General features: G+C 37.1%; 1 protein-coding gene across 3 annotated transcripts; it reads left to right on the forward strand.

Annotated features, from left to right (window-relative positions):
* The first annotated feature begins 412 nt into the window (after positions 1-412).
* Positions 413-7,412, forward strand: LOC130947420 (uncharacterized). 3 transcript variants are annotated; one of them, XM_057876119.1, is made up of 15 exons: positions 413-793; positions 2,422-2,713; positions 2,792-2,939; positions 3,018-3,136; positions 3,246-3,327; positions 3,631-3,785; positions 4,436-4,592; positions 4,704-4,777; positions 4,969-5,080; positions 5,333-5,470; positions 5,640-5,677; positions 5,764-5,856; positions 6,301-6,384; positions 6,491-6,640; positions 6,994-7,412. In XM_057876119.1, the coding sequence occupies exons 2-15, from the start codon at positions 2,645-2,647 to the stop codon at positions 7,150-7,152; spliced, it is 1,578 nt and encodes a 525-aa protein (XP_057732102.1). In that variant the 5' UTR covers positions 413-793; positions 2,422-2,644; the 3' UTR covers positions 7,153-7,412. The 3 variants fall into 3 exon arrangements, with proteins under 3 accessions (XP_057732102.1, XP_057732104.1, XP_057732103.1); XM_057876121.1 differs by having other exon boundaries at positions 2,422-2,491; XM_057876120.1 differs by having other exon boundaries at positions 2,426-2,713.
* Positions 7,413-21,536: the final 14,124 nt, after the last annotated feature.

The following is a 21,536-nucleotide window of genomic DNA, read 5'->3' on the forward strand; positions in this document are numbered from 1 at the left end:
TTAATAGTCAATTAAGATTATTAGGTGTGTGTTGTGATATTACTTAACGTATTATATCAACAAACTCTAACACTATTAGTAATTAAAATGATGAAAAGACTAATTGATAACTAATTTAAAATTTTTAAAGTATAAATTTGATTAAAAAAATTTTCAGAGATTAATTTAAAAAATAATTTGTTATAAAAAGTTAGAAACCAACTTGATTTGACCAGTCGGATAAAAATATCGGTCACCCACCCATCAAATCGGGTCGAGTTAATAATCGGATAGGAGGTGCATTAGAAATTTAGAATCGATGTGACCCAATTTGACCCTTACGGGTTTAGTGAAAGCCGGTGAACCCCGTCCGGTTTTTGAAATTCCCCAGTTACGACGTCGTTTCAGTTTCGGTTTTTAAGAAGTTTGAAAACGCCAATTTCCATGACCCCCACCGTTTTCTGACCCACGACGCCTCATTCCTCAGCCTCACCCGCTCACTCCCCACATTTTCCCTCCTCCCTACCTCACTCAGACACTCACAGCAGCCGTCACGGAACAACGACAGCCAACGGAGGTCATCACTCCCCGCGCCGCCAGTATCTGCTTCCTCCGTGGTCCGTGCTTCTGCCTCCTCCGTTCTGGCTCGTTGGATCCTGTGCCCGTGCGGCCTCCTCTCCTCGTGCGCCGTACTCTCCTTGCCGGTGGCCTGCTTCTGCTTCTTCGTCTGGTTCTGCTTCCACGCTGCAACCCCAAACCGTGACTCTGCTTCTGCTTCCATGGTGCAACCCCAAAGTGTAGTGTGTAGGTGAAGGTGAGTTTTTTATTTTTTCAGTTATTCTATATTAATTTTTTTATACTTGATTTTTTCATTTTTAATGTAGGTTTAGATAAATTTATCCTAATTTTATTCTACTGATTTTATTAGATAATTGTATGCTAATTGTATGCAATAGGTTCTGTATGTTTTCAATTTTTTATGCTGATTGAGATTGTATGCTGTTCTGCATTTTTTCCGTTTTTTACGCTAATTGAGATTGTATGCTAATTGTATGTATAGGTTCCGTATTTTTTCAAGATGTATGCTAATTAAGATTGTAAGCTAATTCAAATAGATTCTGCATTTTAAGCTAATTCAAATAGATTCTGCATTTTTTCAGTCTTTTATTTGGCTAATTAAGATACTATAGTACCGACTAGTTTAATGTTTATTTTTGTTTAGTTATTTTTAGGAATTGAGACGTGATTGTTGTTAAAGTAGTAGGGAAGACATGTATGTTAAATTTTAACTTTAAACTTTTTGATGATTTTATAATTTTATTTAAGTGACACCGGGTTACTCGGTTCAACTAGTGACTCATCGGTTAAACCAATAACCCAATGATCTCGTAGTCTGATCGGTTTCATTATCAGTTCGGTTGTAATAACTATGAGCAATTGAGCACTTGTCAACTAAAAACCCATAGATACAAGTTAACACTTTGACTATCCTTCCAGCCAAAGTACTTGTTATGTAGGGAATTAGCCTCTTCCGCATTCTCAGTAAATTGTTTGAATCAATCACCTGTTAGATACACCTTTTTTTATAAAGTTCTGTTAGCACAGGGTAAGGGATTCTCCTTACTAGCAAATAAAAACCATGAAGCAGACTAGATCAAAATATAAAACATGGCTATCAGATACACCATGGCAGCAACAAACATAAAATTTTTTATTTACTTCAATTTTTTTGAACTTGTAGCATTTGTCAATTAAAAATGTTATATCTTGACTTGTAGCATTTTTTTGAATAGTGCAGTTAGATTATTGACTTGAAAACTTGTTATATCTTGATTTGTTTTATTCTATTTGTTTTTGTTGGGTCCTTCCCATGTCTAATTGGTTTTTATTTGTTCTTTAAGACTATGGAGTAATTACTGTACATTGTTGAATATAATATAAATTTATAATTTCTCTCAATTTCAAGCAGACATGAATTGAGTAGTTTTTAATTGAAATTGGTTATCAACTTTTTTACAGCAATATACAAAAATCCAAAAAGGAATGATTTTTGTTTGGTTGTGACTTGTATTTGCTGCCTACAAATATTATTAGATTTATCTTTGTTCATTTCACATGGTAGATTAAACCATGGTATAAATTCAGGGTTATGCTTCAATTTGTTAGTAAATTAGCCTTGTGTGTATACAACTATTATCCCCCCCCCCCCCTCTTCTGTTATTCTCACTATTAACTCTATCTTAAAATTAAAAAAATTCATTGAAAGTAGTGGGTTAGTAAGCTGGTAAATCTTATATTTTTGCATATCTGTTCTATTACACTTTTTTTTTTCTGTAATTTAAATATGGATGTCACTTATTTTCTTATAACTTAATTAGATTTGTTTATTTAACATTTTTTTTTTTTTTTGCAAATTTGTGTTATTCCTCTAATTGAATTTAGTCAGTGGGATTGTGGCATACAAGTTTATTCGTGAAGGAGTCTCACCGCTTTATACTTGCTTGGAGTTGAGGTTGGTACTCTATCATTAAAATGTAAGCATACCTGAAAGTCAGTGAAGCTTCAAAATCAAGACATAGGAAACAGAAACGACCCAAATCCCTAATCCCTCCGTCCCCGCGCATTTTCCTTTCCTTTCTTCTGCATCACGAAGAAGAAGAAAAAGATGGTTTCACAGTACGGTTTCAAATTTGCCATCCACCTCATCACCAACCACTTCGGCAAAATCGTCGCTGTAACTATCTCTATTATCCTTGTTCCCTTTTCCACTAATCGTTCTGTAACTGCTCCCAAATCTTTTTTTCCCCTGCAGAAAGTATGTGAAACATTGTTTCGGAAGGGGCCCCTGTCTCTGGGAGAGATCATTCGCAGCACGGAGCTCACGCCGGAGCAAGTCAAGAACTCACTACTCGTCTTAGTTCAGCACAATTGTGTCCAAGCTTATGTCCCCGCCGATCAATGTACTATTGCTTTTCCCCCTCTTTTCTCTAATTTTTTCATGTTTGCCATTGAAATTATATTGTTCTCTGTAAATGTAGTTAGGGGTGAGGATGGATCCATGGCGACAGTGGAGTACCTGGCATTATTCGATAACATAATCCACCGTTTGAGGTTTCCCAAGTTCTTGGAGATAGCAAAGCACCAACTTGATGATGAAGTCAGCGAGCTTCTTCACCCTGCACTTTGTTTTTTTGAAGCTTCCCAATTCAATCCTGTAAAGGTGGTTTTAATTTATTTATATTTTGTGGTCCTCTCTTGTATTGCAGTGTGAGAAGGTTCTTGATGGTTTGCTTCGCGATGGTAGGCTTACCCTCAAACAGATGGTTGAAAGAGCAGTCCAAGGAAAAGGCAAGTATTATTTTGCTTTGCTTCTATTAATTGTGAAAGATAAGTATGTTCTTTTGTTAGTATTTAAACTGATTAGTTGGTTGATCTGGGTCAAAATTTCGGTGCATGTGTAGGCTTAGTTGGTTTTCTAAGAGAGGTATATTAGTACCTTTTTACTCAAATATAGTCAAAAGTGTGGCTCTCTGTAAAACATTGAAAGTTCAAATTCCAAATTGTAGTTCAGCTCATTTATACGCTGCTAAATAGTAATACTGAATCCTCTAAAATTAGACTGACTTAAATTCATCTTCTTTTATCTTTCAGAAAATCCTGGTGCTATAGAAGCTGTTGTTCGAGAGAGCTTTCATAAACTTTTGAAGGCACACTATATTGAACGCTGCCCCGCACCGGAGCCAGTTGTTTCTACACTCATTAAGGCAGAATCTGCTCCTAGAAAGCGGGGTTCTAAGATGGCCAAGGTAATTGGTTCTTGTCAATTTCTACAGAGAGTTGCATTAACGTTTATACATGACCAGGATTTATAGCCAGCTTTTGTGTAGCAGTCCCCATTTCTTTTTCAGTTTGTAGTGTTATAAAAGTACTGATTTGTCTTGCAATCAGATTGAGATGTCTGGGTATGTGTTGAGTAGGAAATTGAATAATTGGAACTAGCACAGCCCATCTGTTGAGCTTGGTATTTTATTGGTAAAGATGTCAATCACTAAAATTATCAAGATTCATGCAAACAATTTGGGCTGCAACCTGTTTGGTTTAGATTTCTGATGTATGGTAGCATTGATTAGAAAGGAACATTGAGGTAATGCGAAAATGAGTTCAATTTACTAGTTAATGTTTTTTTGTATTACACTAGTGACCCTCTATTTACTACTTTCTGATTTGTTTGCTTATTACTTTAAAAGTTCTGGTTCATCAATGATAATATGATATATATGGAAAAAAGTGGATATTTGACGACCATTCAATATCATCATTTTGATTGACGTTGCAACAGCATAGTGTTCACTATTGTAACCTAAATATGTATTACCTCAATGTTGTTTCTTTTTATTGATAACCTTAACTTTATTAAGATGGGAAAAAAAAAAGTTTTGATAATCCATGCTTCCAGAAATTTGAAGCACCAGAGACAATAGAACAACGTGTTCTAGAAGCTGCTGTGCCTGGGGAGGCAATCAGATTTGCTGTTACAGCATATACACTAGGTAATGCTGATAGAGAAGCAAAATCAGATGATTCCTCCATGGTAAATGATGGAGATAATAGTGGTAAGTTTATTGTCATCTTATGTGAATCACTAATTTACGTTACCAAATTTTACTGCACTCATATCAGTAGTATGATACTTATTTTCCTTCACTTTTTTACTTGGATTCAAGGTGGTATTGCAAACGAGGGGTCAATACTTTGGCGTGCAAATTTTGAGGAATTTATACGGCATCTTAGGCATAAGGTTGTTTCTTTTTATAAGTTTCCTGCTGTTTTGTTTTTTCTTTATAATGATCTGGTTGATATATTTGTGGATCTCATGCCATAAGGTGCTGTTTTTAAATATTTGGTGAATTCTTCTTCTCCATCTTCCCTTAGCATTCTCTATATTATTATTGGATGAATACACGTGAAATATTCCATGCAAAATTACAGTTATTGGTCGAGAATGAAAGAAAGCGACTGGATGATGGAGCTGCAACTATCTTAAGTGCCATATTGGATGTGACTAAAACTGTTGAGAAAAAAGTGAAAATAGAGAAATCAGGTTAACCAGATTCCTTACTTCATAGAGCTATGATATTACTGTTGGGGCTTTGATTTAACTATTGCCATTTGCCCATAGCACCGCTCAGAATTTGGAAACCTAATATTGGATATTTGCTCCAGTGGTTTTCTCTCTTTGGTCGTTGTCTTTGTCTAATCGATTTCTCCTTTTATGAAAAATAAGAAAGAAGTGCACAACTGTTATCTTTTGTACTTGGTTGGCTAACAGAATGTTATCCTATACATGTTTCAGCTCCCCTATCGCTGGATTCAATATTTACTGAAGTGACGAAAACTGAACATGGTCGTACTATGACTATAGATCGTGTTAGAGCTTCTCTAGTACAGCTGGGTTGTCCACAGAGGAACTTCGATGATTCATATAGTATTGGTACCTATGATATATCTTTTTTCCATGTTAGGCTATTTTGTGCAATATAAACATCCTCCATTTGTTTTATTTATTTATTTTTTCCCCATTTGTTTGTGCCAATGAAATTCTGGTTTATAACTCCTATTTTATAGTTTGAAGTCTGAATTACTTTTCATTTCCTTTTCAGATTTGAAGAGCATTGTTGAAATGGCTAGAAATGAGGAGGTTTTTATATCTGTCCTTTCCAAGTCAAATATATATGAGTATTTATGTTTTCTACATGTACTCTTGTTTCTTGCACTATGTTGCAGGTTGAGTCAATTGTGTTGAAAAGATTTGGAAGTGATGCGTACAGAATATTTAGGCTCCTGTCAAAGTCTAACTGTTTTCTTGAGACAGATAAGGTTATTAACTCTTATTGGCAAAGTTGTCTTAAACCCTAAAAAAAAACCCCCAAAAAAATAGACAAGAGTTGATGAGAACATCGATGTTGAATGAAGAACTATTAGAGTAACATTGATGATATGCTCGGTAAAAGCAAAAATTTAGAAAATAAAAACTATTGTTCAATTTTTTATTATTGCGAAAAGAAAATTCCAAGCCCTGTATATTTATGATATGGTACTATTTATGAAAATAAATGAGGTTGTATCAAAAGGAATCTTTAGTTCTTTATGGTTTATAAAAATGCATTGAAGTACTTTATAATCCCATTTTAGCTTTCAAAAGAGGGTACCATATGGAAGGATAACAACGTATGATGTGCCAAAACCCAATTAAAGAGATTGATGAATTGACATGTACTGCAATCCTCCTATAACCTTATACCTAATCTCTTTTCATTGCAGATAGCAGAGTCCGCTCTTGTCGATAAAAAGGAAACTCCTAGATTACTATACAAGTTATGGAAGGATAACTACTTGTATATGGAGGTGACAATCTGATAAAATTTACATACGCAGTTTGTGAAACAGTTTAATTTGTGGTTGGGAACTTAAAAAATATCTAATATTCTCTGCAATCTAATCTTGCTTCCAGAAATTAGTTGTAACTGCAGCTAAGCAATCAAGATTTATGTTGTGGAAAGTTAATAAGCCTCTGCTTTGGGAATATGTGCTGGACGAGATGTACCATGCTGCCTTAAATTTGAGCTTAAGATTGGCTTTTGAGCAGGAAAAGGATGAAGATGTGAGTTACTCACTCTACAAGTTTGTTTAAAAATTTACCAGTCAATTGAGTTGTACAGCATCTTTTTGGGCCAATTCTATGATGTTTAACTTTTGTCTAACTTTTATAAAGAATTTTAAATATTTAAAAAATTATTTATTTTTATATTTTTTAAATTAAATATTAATTTTTAACTTTTTTTTAGAAAGTTAGGCACCACTTTTTAGGCAAGATAACAATTACATTTTTTTTTTAATCCTTCATTGTGAAATTTAAACAAACTCATTGCTATAAAGATATACCAAAATTTTAGAGTGATAAAAGATAAAAAAGAACAGAGAGTGGTGCTTATGTGTTATTTGTGCTTGTTCCAGCTATTGCACGTTCCTGCAGACAAGTTGGTTCCTGCAGACAAGTCAAGCGAAGCAAATGCGCTACAGAAGAGATACCGGCGACTAAGAGATGTCCTCTTTCTCATGGGATCATCATTGATGAAACTTGATGATGCTCTGATGCTTTTCCATGACTTCTGAATGTAACTTCTAGATTAAGCAAAGGTTACAGACTTGACATTTTAATATTGGCAAAGAATTTGCAATTCTATTGTTCAGGTTCAGGAATTATAGCATGCAACGGAGTGCTGTGCGCAGATAGATCATAGAAGTGGTGATTTATGTAATAGATTCTTTTCTAACGAGGGAAAGAAGGGGTCCCCCCGGGGTGGTGTTTGGAGGGAACAATAAGTTGTATATTTCCATGGAGTTCATTCATTGATTTTATTAATGCGCATCAATATCACTTTTCATGGTGTTAACCGCACAGCAAATGACCCAGACGCCCACATAATAGTGTAAAAGCATTCATGCGTTCCGGATAAAAGAGAAGGGTTGTGTTAGGTTTTCGACAACTAACATAAAAGTATAGTCGAATTTTCATGACATAAATCAAAGACATTATTGCGCTAAAGTTAGGTCGTTGTCCGGAAGCAATGCGCTGTATGGCTCGAGTACGGTATCAAATAAGCAAGAGTCGCTGCATCGCTAGTTCACAAAGTAAAAGGTAAAGGTTGGAGCGACAGAAGGTTGAGATTTGGGACATGGAACATAGGCACTCTAACAGGAAAGTCCATGGAGGTGGTGGACACTATAACAAGGAGGAAGATTAACATTATGTGCCTATAAGAAACAAAATGGATTGGTGCGAAGGCTAGGAAGTTGGATACTTTGGTTTCAAATTTTAGTATACAGGAAAGATGCAGAATAAGAATGTGGTTGGAATAATTGTGAATAAGCAGTGGAAGAAGGAAGTAGTGGATGTCAAGAGGGTGGGAGATCGAATAATCTCTATCAAACTTGTGGTGGAGGGAGGTGCTTTCCATGTGGTTAGCGTCTATGCACCGCAAGTGGGTTCGGACGAACAACACAAGATAAGGTTTTGGGAGGATCTAGAGAGTTTGGTTCAAGACATACATTTGGGAGATAAGGTTTTCTTAGGAGGAGATTTAAATGGCCATGTTGGGAGAGAAGTGACTGGATATGGGAGTATTCACGGAGGCCATGGTTTCGGGGTGATCAATGCCGAAGATAAAACTATTTTGGACTTTTTCTCAACCTTTGATCTTCTCAACACAAATACATATTTTAAAAAGAGAGACGAACATCTTATAACCTATAAGAGTGGCATGACAAGCTTTCAAATTGACTTCTTCTTGTTGATGAGAGTCGACCGAAAAGTTTGCATTAATTGTAAAATTATCCCGGGAGAGAGTTTGACAACACAACATAGGGTGCTCGTCATGGATTTTCGCGTTGAGCAAAAGTTGAGGAAAATACATCATACGAAGAACCCAAGGACGAGGTGATGGCGGATGAAAGGTGAGGAACAAAGAAGCTTCCTAAGACGGGTAGGAGAAGAGGCAAAGTGAGATGGGAATGGAAGCGCGGAAGAGATGTGGAGGGAAATGACAGAAGTTATTAGAAGCAAAAAAAAGCTTTGGTGAATCTAAAGGAATAGGACCAAAAGACAAGGAGTCATGGTGGTGGAATGCGAGTGTACAAAAAAAGATAAAGATAAAAAGGGAGTGCTTTAAAGAGTGGTCTTTATGTCGCAACGCAGATAACTGGAAAAAATATAAGGCGACTAAGAAAGAGACAAAAGTGGCTGTAAGTGAAACAAGAACAAGAGCATATGAGGGTCTCTACCAATCTTTGGGCACAAAAGAAGGAGAAAAAGGTATATATAGAATCGCAAAAATCCGTGAAAGAAGAACGAGAGATTTGGATCAGGTTAAGTGCATAAGGATAAGGATGGAGGGGTGTTACCTCAAGAGGAGAAGATTAATGAAAGGTGGAAGAGCTACTTCTATGAGTTATTTAATGAGGGACAGAAGACTCTTCCGAGCCTTGGTCGGTTATGCACAAGAGAAGAAGATCAAAACTTTGACTACTATCGAAGGATTCGAGATTTCAAGGTAAAAGAGGCTCTAAAGCAGATAAAAAATGGCAGGGCAGTAGGACCTGATAATATCCCGATTGAGGTTTGGAAGGGTCTTGGAGAAAAAGGCATCAACTGGTTAACCAAACTTTTTAATGAGATTTTAAGGTCAAAGAAGATGCCTGATAAGTGGAAAAAGAGCACCTTGGTACATATCTACAAGAATAAGGGAGATATACAAAGTTGCGAAAATTATAGAGGGATTAGGCTTATGAGTCATACCATGAAGTTATGGAAAAGGGTGATAGAACGGAGGTTGAGAAAAGAGACACAAGTAACAGAGAACCAATTTGGATTTATGCCAGGCAGATCTACCACTGAAGTGATATACCTATTAAGAAGGATGATGGAGAGGTATCGTAGTAATAAAAGGGATCTACATTTGATGTTTATTGATTTGGAAAAAACGTATGATAGAGTACCAAGGGAGGTCTTATGGAAGGTTTTAGCAAAGAGGAGAGTAAGGATCGCATATATTCGTGCAATTAAAGACATGTATGATGGGGCCACAACTAGTGTGAAGACTCAAGGTGTTGTGACAAAGGAATTTCCTATTGGTATAGGATTACACCAGGGATCATCCTTAAATCCATACCTTTTCACATTAGTCTTGGAAGTACTCACAGAGCACATCTAAGAGTCTGTGCCATGGTGCATGCTTTTTACTGATGATATCGTCCTTATGGGAGAGTCAAGGGAAGACCTAAATAAGAAGTTGGAGTTATGGAGAGAAGTTCTAAAAGTGTATGGTTTGCGCATAAGCCATAGCAAGACGGAATATATGGAATGTAAGTTCAGTCTGAGAAGGGAAAACCCTAATATAGAGGTGAAGATTGGAGAAAACATTCTACAAAAAGTTAAAAGTTTTAAGTATCTTGGGTGCATTATACATGATAATGGAGAGATTGAACATGATGTAAATCATAGGATCCAAGTAGGTTGGTCAAAATGGCGGAATGCATCTGGTTTTATATGTGACAAAAAAGTGCCTTTAAAACTTAAAGGAAATTCTATCGCACCGCTATAAGACCGGCTATGCTTTATGGTACGGAGTGTTGGGCGGTTAAAGGGGAGCACGAACATAAGCTGAGTGTGGCAGAGATAAAGATGTTGAGATGGATGAGTGGTCATACGCGATTGGATAAAATAAGGAAGGAAGATATAAGGGAGATAGTTGGAGTAGCAACCATTGTGGAAAAGATGGTTGAATCACGTCTCAGGTGGTTTGGACACGTGAGAAGAAGACCGATAGAACATCCAGTCAGGAGGGTGGATGAGATGGAAGATGGATAAGGGGCAAAAGGCAGAGGAAGACCGAAGAAGACCATCCATGAGGTGGTCAAACGAGATCTACATGTAAACGGTCTCTCTGTAGACATGATACATGACAGAGCAGAATGACGTCGTTTGATTCATGTAGCCGACCCCACTTAGTGGGACAAGGCTTTGTTGTTGTTGTTGTTGTTTACATTTTCCCATCGACCAATGTTTACACTTACGAAGACATCAACTTGGTTGACTTGATTAATGATTGTGTTATTCAGAAAACACAAAAGAGTTGTTTATAGAAAAGAGTCTAATTCTTATGTGGAGAAGAGGTCACCGAAGGAGAAGGATCTAGTAGCTAGAAGAACTAAGAAAGTCAAGATGAATGTAGAAGGTCAAATGGAAGAATACATGGAGGAGGAGAGCCAGCTCTAAGTTGTTCCCAAAACATTGATGGAGGAAGGATCGGATAAACAGGTGGAGGATATGGTTCCTGAAACAACCCCCCAAAGTATCCTACAAGGATAGACTAATGAGCAATGGACTGGAGAAGCTAAACCCAGAAGAAATCGTCGAGATGGTAGCAGAAGAATATATCTCGGATGATGAGGCTATGGAGGAGGACTCAAGGACTCCCTTTAATCCAAAATTGAATACTGAAGTAACCCTGGAAGAGTATGATGAGTGGTGTAGACCATGGAAGCTATCTCTTATAGTAAATCCATTGGGGAAAAAAATTAGTCTCTAAATCATGGAGAGGTGTGTTAATAGAAGGTGGGCGGTGAATGCTACGGCTCGAGTTATAGATCTGGAGGGTGGATTCTTTTTGATGAGATTTGTTGATCAAGGAGACAATGTCCATGCCCTCTTTGATGGATCCTGGATGATGGCAGACCATTACCTCCTCATCCAGCGATGGAGGCTCTTGTTCATCCCACAGGAGAATGAGGTTCAGAAGGTTGCAATTTGGGTAAGGATACCATACCTTCCAGTTGAGTTATATGACAGGTACTTCCTAGTTCCTATGGAAAGTGGGGAAATCGATCGACACTCGAATTATTTTGTTGCTGCAAAAAATATACCCGAATTTTATTATTAATAAAAATACCCTTAAAAAATCTAAAATTTTTAAAAAATTCACAAATATTAACTGTGACGTTTAAGGTTAACAAAAGAAAGTAATGTGACAAACAGGAGTTAAACCCCAAAGTGGTCTCTGAGATTCACAATTTACACCAATTTAATCCCTGACTTACATTGCACTATTTATGTCCCCGACTTTGTTAAAATTGCACCACGGTCGTCCCTCTCCACATCTCCGGCCAAATTAACTGCCACCGGCAGTGACACGGTGCTGAGATGCCACGCTGGCGTATATAACGGCTAGCTGAGATGGCAATTAAAACTGTTTGACCCATTGTGGTCCCTATACCTATTTTTAACCCTAATTTCTAGCATGACATCGTTATCTCTTTATCTTCTTGTCTTTGCTCAGCAACGTTCTTCTCCTACTTCGTTGTTGTTATCTTTGAATTGAAATGAAAACCATGATTGGATGTGCGAGCCAGGGTCAAGGAAGCTTTACACGATCAACGACAAGAACTTGGAGTCGGAGCAAACCGTTGCATCTGCCAGAGCACTGTGAGTGCGGCTGTCGGCCCGTGCTTCGGTGATCCGGAACAAATACCAACTCGAGTAAACCTTTCTTTGGTTGTCCAAATTACAATGTGAGTTTTTGTTAAGAAAAATTGCTTAGTGATTTCCTGTTCGTTACTCCTTACCATACTTCATACACAGACTAGGGGCAAAACATGATGTGGATTTTTCCTATGGACTGATGATGTAGAAGAAGAAGAGGAGCATAAAGGAAGATTGGATGCAACTGCAAATGACAATGAGCAAGTAAGAGTCAATTTAGCCTGGAGGATTGGAAAATCGGAAGTTAAAGTGAGGACCCAAAAATGTATAATACAATTCTTAGGTATACTGGTCTTTTTCACTGTAATTGTTGTATTAGTTATGACTTTAAAGTTCTGACAATGTTGTATGTAATGTGTTAAAGGATGAATGAAAGTAAGATAGAGTTACTTTTTTTCTTAAGTAATTGACGGGCGGAAAAATGCCGGTTAAGAAATATTAATAAAAGTTGCGTTGTGACTTGTGAGTACAGTCTTAACCAACGAATCTCCGCTGTCAATTTAGAAGATGTCACAATTTAAGAATAAAATACTGGGAGTAGAATTTTCAGGTCATTCCCAAAGAGTTGACAAAAGAGTGTAATTTATTGGTCAGGAATTGTCTGAGAAAATTTAGAATTGGGAAATAGAAAAAAAATGATTATCAATTGAAGCAATAAAAATTAACAAGAGATTTTATAAATTTGAAATAAAAAGCCTTGACTAGCAGAAGATTAATTAGAATTTTTATCCTTGTTGATTTTTCCAAGTATAATAGTAAGAGGTTGTTGCTTCTGCTTAGTTATCCTTTACCTAATAAAGGAAAGTCAAGTAACTAAACCAACTCTGATTCACAAGTCCTAATCCTCTCCTAGGGAAGGATTAGAGTTAGTGAATAGAGAGTCAGCCAACAACTTCCAATCACAAATTGATACTTGAGTATTTCAACTCAAGGGTTTCCTATTAATCAACTCCAAAGTCAAGTTGGGAGTCTACTCCATTGACATGGATGCCTTTTCGCAAACATGTAAAGGGAGTAGAAAGAAGACATGGTAATTAAAATTAATTTAGTAAAAGCAATTCTTGAGCTAATAAATTAATTGGAGATAATCAAACAAATAATGGAATTAAATGTAAAAATAATCTTTGCATTAATAAATCCCAAAATCAAAGATATCCATATATGACTCTAAACAAACTGAATGGAAAAACAAAAGAGTAAGGAAATAAGAAAGAAAACTATAGTGATAGAGACTTCAATCGAAGGTAGTAACTCTCTCAAGATTCAATCCAAAAGCGTAAAACTAAAGATCTTCGAACGTGAATAACCCTAGAGGAAGTAGTAATTTTTTTCTCTCTAGAATTCAAAACTTAACTAAAACTAAAGTGAAAGTGAATGTATCTTGAGTTTCAGCTTGCCCCCTGCCTCTAGTCTGTGTTTCTGGGCTTAAAACTGGGTCCAAAAGCATCCCAAAATCGCCCCCTGCGATTTCTGGTTAGTGCAGCACGTGACGCATTGTCACGCGTACTCGTCGCTGCGAAATTTTCTATTCACGCGTACGCGTCGCTTCACGCGTGCGCGTCGCTGAATTTTCTTCTGGTCACGCGTACGTGTCGCTCCACGCATGTGCGTCGATGCTCGCTCATGAAATCCTTAATTCCTTGTGTTCTTTCCTCTTTTGCATGCTCCTTTCCCATCCTTTAAGCCATTCCTGTCCTATAAAGCCTGAAAACACTTAACACACAGATCACGGCATCGAATGGTAATAAGAGAGGATTAAAAAAAATAGCAAATTTAATGCCAAAGAGGCATGTTTTCAATCATAGCACCAAATTAGGAAGGAAAATATAAAATCATGCATTTTATATGAGTAAGTGTATGAAAGATTGACAAAATCCACTCAATTTAGCACAAGATAAACCATAAAATAGTAGTTTATCAGTAATGTATCCTATTTTCTTAGTATACCTTTTTACTCCACAATATCTACATGTGAAGGTCTTCAGATGCCTTTTCAAACTTCCACTTGGTTTGGCTTTCTTGTTACCACCGTTACCTTCATCAGCATCTTTTATCCTTTTCTTTGTTAGAGCTCCTGGCCTCCTCTTAATGATAGGGGCTTGTGGATGACTGTAAACATATTTCTCCCACAATGATTGATCTGGAAGATGGTTAATGTGATGGGTATAAGTCTTGTTGTATGACTCCATAGTATACAAGTGGTGACAAAAGTCTTCCGGTCTTTTGTTCACCGTGCAAGGGCAGCACAAGCATGAATACAAGGAATGCCTACAGTTAGTTACATAAATGCAGAGTGAGATAATCATCAAAGTAATGAATACATAAATATTAATAATTAAGTAAAAGAGATTGATAAAGGTCACCAGTTAACATCCAGAATTGGCAAGTAGTCTTTTTTCAAGATCCACAATCACAGTTAAGACAACATGAAGAACTTCCTTGCCCTTATTAATAGACCTTCTATATGTTCCAACAGCCTGAGATCTTGTAATTCTCCTAGGTAAGAACTGAGGTTTGGACTTCATTTTCGATTTGCCTTTGCCTTTTGCTGTGGAGCATGCCTTGGTAGTCTCTCTCAGTTTGGTATTCAGGTTTAGGTTGGGCTTTTGAATGGGCTTTTGAGTCAATTTGGATTTGGAGATGGATGTTGGGTTGGGCTTTGACTTAGACTTGGGTGTCAGGTTAGATTTGGGCTCTAGAATGGATTTGACATGAGTCTTAGCAGGATTTGGATTAGGAGTTGTGTTAGCATCAATGGGATTTGGAATAGGGTCAGGGTTGTTTTAGGAGGGTTTGGAATAGGATTGTTTATAGGGCTTCGGCTGGAGAATGAAACAGACTCTGGATTCAGTTTTGTAGTTGGGTTCGAGGTGTTACCATCAGCTTTGGGACCCTCATTTGTGTTCTTCTTGCTCACCAGTTCTCCCTTACTAGGATATTCATGAGTATCATCAAGCCATATCACAACTTCCTTCCCTACAAGCAACTCTAGTATGGACACCCCATACTCAAAATACACATCAATAACTCCATCATTCTTCCGTGCAGCAAAGCACATCTATCTTAACTCATCATCACTTGTAAGAGCCCTTAGTCCACTATCTAAGCTCATCCCTGAAGGCAGCCACCAGCACTGAAGTATGTTGTCATACCCAAGCTCTTTGTAGTAGTTTTGTATTCTCATCTAAATCTCCTAAGCAAGTTTTGTTGTTCAATGAGTACACTAGTATTCCATCATCATTTTTTTAAATGTTTACCCATGATCGAACATGATATCCATCAAAGTCTCCATCTGCTTTATGCGAAAAAATAAATTGAAGAATCAAACAATCAGATTCACACATACAACAACAAACCATGACATTCAACCACAAACAAATCACCAGAAACACCCATCAACCAACCCGAAATAAGATTGCATTAAAAACAAAGCATGGAAAAAAAATTTTCACTGCCCATAAAACCCTAGTAGATAACGAAAAACTTTAAACTTTCATCAACTAAAATCAAATTTTCACCCAACAGAGACAATGACGCATAACTGTAACTTAAAAAGCATTATTTTTTCCAGTTCAGACCTACCTTCGTGTGTTCGTGATGAACTCTTTCTCCTTCCGTCAGCGACAACGATCGCACACAACTATCACAGTGGCAGCAAACTCCACGAAGCCGAGTATTTTCACCATTCAAACCCTATACAGTTGCCCGGACTCAGGATTTCATGGCGCGTAGTTTTGGTGTTCAGAAGAAGAAGAGGAAGATGAAGTGATCACAGAGGTTAGCTGATTTGGGTTTCGACTCTCAACATCTCTCAAACGACGCCGTTCCATCCATCTTTCTTTTTAGCGCCAAAATTGACACTCCAGTGTGGCACCCAGCAGGGCATCTCAGCGCCATGTCACTACCGGTGGCAGTCAATTTGGCCGGAGATGTGAAGAGGGACGACTGTAGTACAATTTTAACAAAATCGGAGATATAAATAGTGCAATTGGTAAGTTAGGAACTAAATCGATGCAAATCCTGAATCTCAGGAACCACTTTGGGGTTTAATTCGGCAAACAGAGGTTCCAATTTCATTCCTCTCTTCTCTTCTCTCACTCAGCCAGTCTCTAATTCACTCACTCACCATCCGCAGTACCTCTATCTACCGTGATAGAACTGTTGGCAAACCACCATGATCACAACACCATCTCCCTCCCTATTCTCTCTCTCTTCTCTTATTTCTTCACACTCGCTTTTCCTTTCTCAATTCTTGACCATCAACACAACCCAGTCATTGTCCTTCTCTTCAAATTCACAAAAAGAAACAAAAATGAAGATCAGATCAAAGAATAGAATATGCACCGCTTCAAATTAAAACTCTAATTTTTCTAATTTAAAGTAATAATTTTTCAAATTTCAATTAAACCTAAATTTTAGAATGATTTCATGATGGGCATCCCTAAATTTCTTAGATCCTCGAATTGCACATAATACTAATTTGATTCCAGTGGCAATGGGAGGAAAAGATTATAAAGAGTCAGCGCTAGGAGGAGAAAAAGAGAATAGTGGACCCGAGAGAAAGAGAAAATAAAGATACGACATTTGGATGAGGAAAGAGAACTAAGCACTGAAGAAGCTGTGGCTGTAAAAATAGAGGACTCAACGCTGCTACCTCTTGAAGCTAGAAAACTTCCCAAAGAAAAAGAGCAGAGGAGATGACAGAGCTTACAGAGAAAAATGAAAAAGCCGCCATTGATGCACAGAAGAATGAGAAGAACAACAGGAAACAGATAGAGATATCGGTAAGGAGAGAAGAGAAAGGAGAAAATCACAAAGATGAAGAAGATGGAAGGGAGAGAACCAGAGAAAGCACGATAGAAGAGAAGGAATTGGAGAATGGGCGAGTGAGAGAAGAAAAGAGGGGGGAGACGAAATTGGAACATCCGTTTGCCACGTTACTCTTTCTGTTAACCTTGAACGTTGTAGTAAACGTTTTTGAATTTTTGCCAAAATTTTAAATTTTTGTGGGTATTTTTGTTAATAATAAAATTTGGATGTATTTTTGACAGCAAAAAAATAATTTGAATGTATTTTTTGTGGTTTATCCTTTATTTTATATTTTAATTGTTTATTATGAATTAAAGTTTAGATGTGTAGAGCTTCGTCTAAAGGCTTCAACACTCTTATCAAGAATCTTACTTGTTGCTATGACAACTTTTTTTGTATTTTTCTTGAGAATCACATTTTAGAGAATAGAGCTAAAACTATTATCAAGAAGCTTTGTTATGACTAGGAGTCAAAAAAGACAAGGAGGCCTGCCAGGGGCCTACAACCTGGCCTATCTGGCCTGTTATAAAATAGTTTCAGGTCCAAGCTGATTTAAAAGCCTAATTCTATTAATAAGTCAGGTCTAAGTTCACATTTCTGGACTTTACTATAAGTTTATGTGTTTTTCTGTGATTTCAAGTATTTTCTGGCTGAAATTGAGGGACCTGAGCAAAAATCTGATTCAGAGGCTAAAAAAGGACTGCAGATGCTGTTAGATTCTGACCCTCCTGCACGCGAAATAGATTTTCTGGAGCTACAGGAGTCCAATTGGCGCGCTCTCAATTGTGTTGGAAAGTAGACATCTTGGGCTTTCCAGCGCAATTGAGAGCGCGCTAATTGGCTTCTGTAGCTCCAGAAAATCCATTTCGCGTGCAGGAGGGTCAGAATCCAACAGCATCTGCAGTCCTTTTTCAGCCTCTAAATCAGATTTTTGCTCAGGTCCCTCAATTTCAGCCAAAAAATACCTGAAATCATAGAAAAACACACAAACTCATAGTAAAGTCCGGAAATATGATTTTTGCATAAAAACTAATAAAAATATACTAAAAAGTAACTAAAGCACACTAAAAACTACATGAAAATACCACCAAAAAGCGTATAAAATATCCGCTCATCACAACACCAAACTTAAACTGTTGCTTGTCCCCAAGCAACTAGATAAATAAAATAGGATAGAAAGACAATCAAGAGGTAATACATCTCAGAGTTTTAAGTGAAGCTCAGATTCTAATTAGATGAGCGGGGCTAGTAGCTTTTTGCTCCTGAACAGTTTTGGCATCTCAATTTATCCTTTGAAGCTCATAATGATTGGCATCCATAGGAACTCAGAATTCAGATAGTGTTATTGATTCTCCTAGTTTAATATGTTTATTCTTGAACACAGCTACTTTATGAGTCTTGGCTGTGACCCCAAGCATCTTGTTTTCCAGTAATACTACAGGATACATAAATGCCACAGACACATAACTGGGTGAACCTTTTAGATTGTGACTCAGCTTTGCTAGAGTCCCCAATTAGAGGTGCCCAGAGTTCTTAGGCACACTCTTTTGCTTTGGATCACGACTTTAACCACTCATTCTTAAGCGTTTCACTTGGACCTTCATGACACAAGCACATGGTTAGGGGCAGCTTAATTTAGCCGCTTAGGCCAGGATTTTATTCCTTTAGGCCCTCCTATCCATTAATGCTCAAAGCCTTGGATCCTTTTTACCCTCGCCTTTTGGTTTAAAGGGCTATTGGCTTTTTCTGCTTGCTTTTCTTTATTTTTCATTTTTTTTGCAAGCTTTGTATTTTCACTACTTTTTCTTGCTTTCAGAATCAATTTTATGATTTTTCAGATTATCAATAACATTTCTCTTTCTTTTCATCATTCTTTCAAGAGCCAACAATTTTAACATCCATAAACTTCACTATAAAAAATATGCACTGTTCAAGCATTCATTTAGAAGACAAAAAGTGTTGCCACCATATAAAAATAATTAGAATTTTTCTTATTGAAAACTTGAAACAATTGCCTCCATATTCTAAAGAAAATCTACTATTTTATTCATGTTTAGTGATGATGAGAAGAATAAATTATAGTTTACTTGGAGATAAAAATAAAAATAAAAATAAAAACCTTAATTACTAATACTTATGTAATTCTTAAGATAGGTTTCTGATAATAAAAGTTATCACAGGTTTAATATTAGGATTCAACAACCTTTATCTTGAAAATTTTGAACAAGATATGATAGAAAGAAATGATTTGGAAAAGATGAATCATGATATAAAAAAGATGATATTTTAAAATTCAAAAGATATGAAAAAGATATAAAGAAGTTAAATCTGAATTTTTATTGATGCATCTAAGAATTAAAAGAAGATATGATGAGTTGGAAAAGATTTGGAAAGAAATTGAAAAGATAAATGAGTTTTTGAAAAAGATTTAAAAGAGATTTTGAAAGAAAATTAAAAAGAATTTAGAAGGTTATTAAATTTTGAAAATTGAATTTGAGAGATGAAAATTTGTAACATGTTTATGTAGAAAATTATGAATTAAAACATGAAAATTTGAAAAAAATTGAAGTGGAAACAAAATCACCTCCCCCTGTCTTTTCTGGCGTTAAACGCCTAGAATGGTATCCATCCTGGCATTTAACGCCCAGCCAGGTACCTTGGCTACTGTTAAACGCCAGAAATCTTTTATCACTGGGCATTTTTCTAAATGCCCAGGATGCTGCAACTCTGGCGTTAAACGCCTAGAATGGTACCCATTCTGGCGTTTAACGCCCAAAATGCCTCTTACTGGTATTTTCGAGCTAGTGAGCTCTTTTTCTCTGCTTTGTGCTCTGAATCCTTCTGTAACTCTGTGAACTTCTGCATTTTGACAATTAACCTTAAAGATAATTTATATCAAACTCCTATAATTATTATTTAAATAACAAGAACCTTTGCTAATGACTGGGTTGCCTCCCAGCAAGCGCTTCTTTATTGTCTTTAGCTGGACTTGTACTGAGCTTTAGTCTAGTCTCAGTTTTGAGCATTCTTGCTCAACATTGCTTTTAAGATAATGTTTGACTCTCTGTCCATTAACAATAAACTTTTTGTTAGAGTCAACATCCTGAAGCTCTACATATCCATATGGTGACACACTTGTGATCACATATGGTCCCCTCCACCGGGATTTTAATTTCCCAGGGAATAATCTGAGCCTAGAGTTAAATAGCATAACCTTCTATCCTGGCTCAAAGACTCTGGATGACAGTTTCTTGTCATGTCACCTTTTTGCTTTCTCTTTGTAAATTTTTGCATTTTTGAAAGCATTGAGTCTGAATTCCTCTAGCTCATTCAACTGGAACAATCTTTTCTCTCCAGCTAACTTGGCATCAAGGTTTAGGAATCTGGTTGCCCAGTATGCCTTGTGTTCCAGTTCCACTGGCAGGTGACAGGTTTTTCCATACACAAGCTGGTATGGAGAGGTTCCTATAGGAGTTTTGAATGCAGTTCTGTATGCCCATAGAGCATTATCCAGACTCTTTGCCCAATCATTTCTACGGGTATTCACAGTCTGTTCCAGAATTCGTTTTAGTTCTCTATTTGAGACTTCAGCCTGCCCATTTGTCTGTGGATGATATGGAGTTGCCACTTTGTGGTTAATTCCATATGGGATTAGAGCAGAGTCAAGCTATTTATTGCAGAAATGAGTTCCTCCATCACTGATTAGTATTCTGGGGACACCAAATCTGCTGAAGATATGCTTTTGGAGGAACTTCAACACTGTCTTAGTATCATTAGTGGGTGTTGTAATTGCCTCCACCCATTTAGATACATAGTCTACTGCCACTAGAACACAAGTGTTTGAGTATGATGGCAGGAAAGGCCCCATGAAGTCAATACCCCATACATCAAACAACTCAATCTCTAAGATCCCTTGCTGAGGCATGGCATAACTGTGAGGCAGATTACCAGCTCTTCGGCAACTGTCACAGCTACGTACAAACTCTCGGGAGTCTCTATAGAGAGTAGGCTAGTAGAAACTACATTGGAGGACCCTTGTGGCTGTCAGCTCACTTCTGAAAATGTCCTCCATATTGTGATCCATGGCAATGCCATAGGATCTTCTATACGTCTTCTCTGGGCACACACCTGCGGATTATTCCGTCTGCACATCTTTTAACGAGATATGGTTCATCCCATAAGTAGTACTTTGCATCAGTAACTAATTTTTTTGTTTGCTGCCTGTTGTACTCTTTGGGTATGAATCTTACCACTTTATAGTTTGCAATGTCTACAAACCACGGGACTTCCTGAATGGCAAAGAGTTGCTCATCCGGAAAGGTTTCAGAGATCTCAGTAGAGGGGAGGGACGCCCCTTCTACTGGTTCTATTCGGGACAGGTGATCTGCTACTTGGTTCTCTGTCCCTTTTCTATCTCTTATTTCTATATCAAACTCTTGCAGAAGCAACCCCCATCTTATGAGCTTGGGTTTTGAATCCTGCTTTGTGAGTGGATATTTAAGAGCAGCATGGTTAGTGTACACAATCACTTTCGATCCTATCAAATAGGATTTGAACTTGTCAATGGCATTGGTGGACGAAATTGTGATTATCAACAATGACTCCAAAGACTTGGTAGCGCTTTCAAACATAAATCACACTTTGTCACAAC

This window comes from Arachis stenosperma, chromosome 9, assembly GCF_014773155.1.
Source record: "Arachis stenosperma cultivar V10309 chromosome 9, arast.V10309.gnm1.PFL2, whole genome shotgun sequence".
Taxonomy (NCBI): domain Eukaryota; kingdom Viridiplantae; phylum Streptophyta; class Magnoliopsida; order Fabales; family Fabaceae; genus Arachis; species Arachis stenosperma.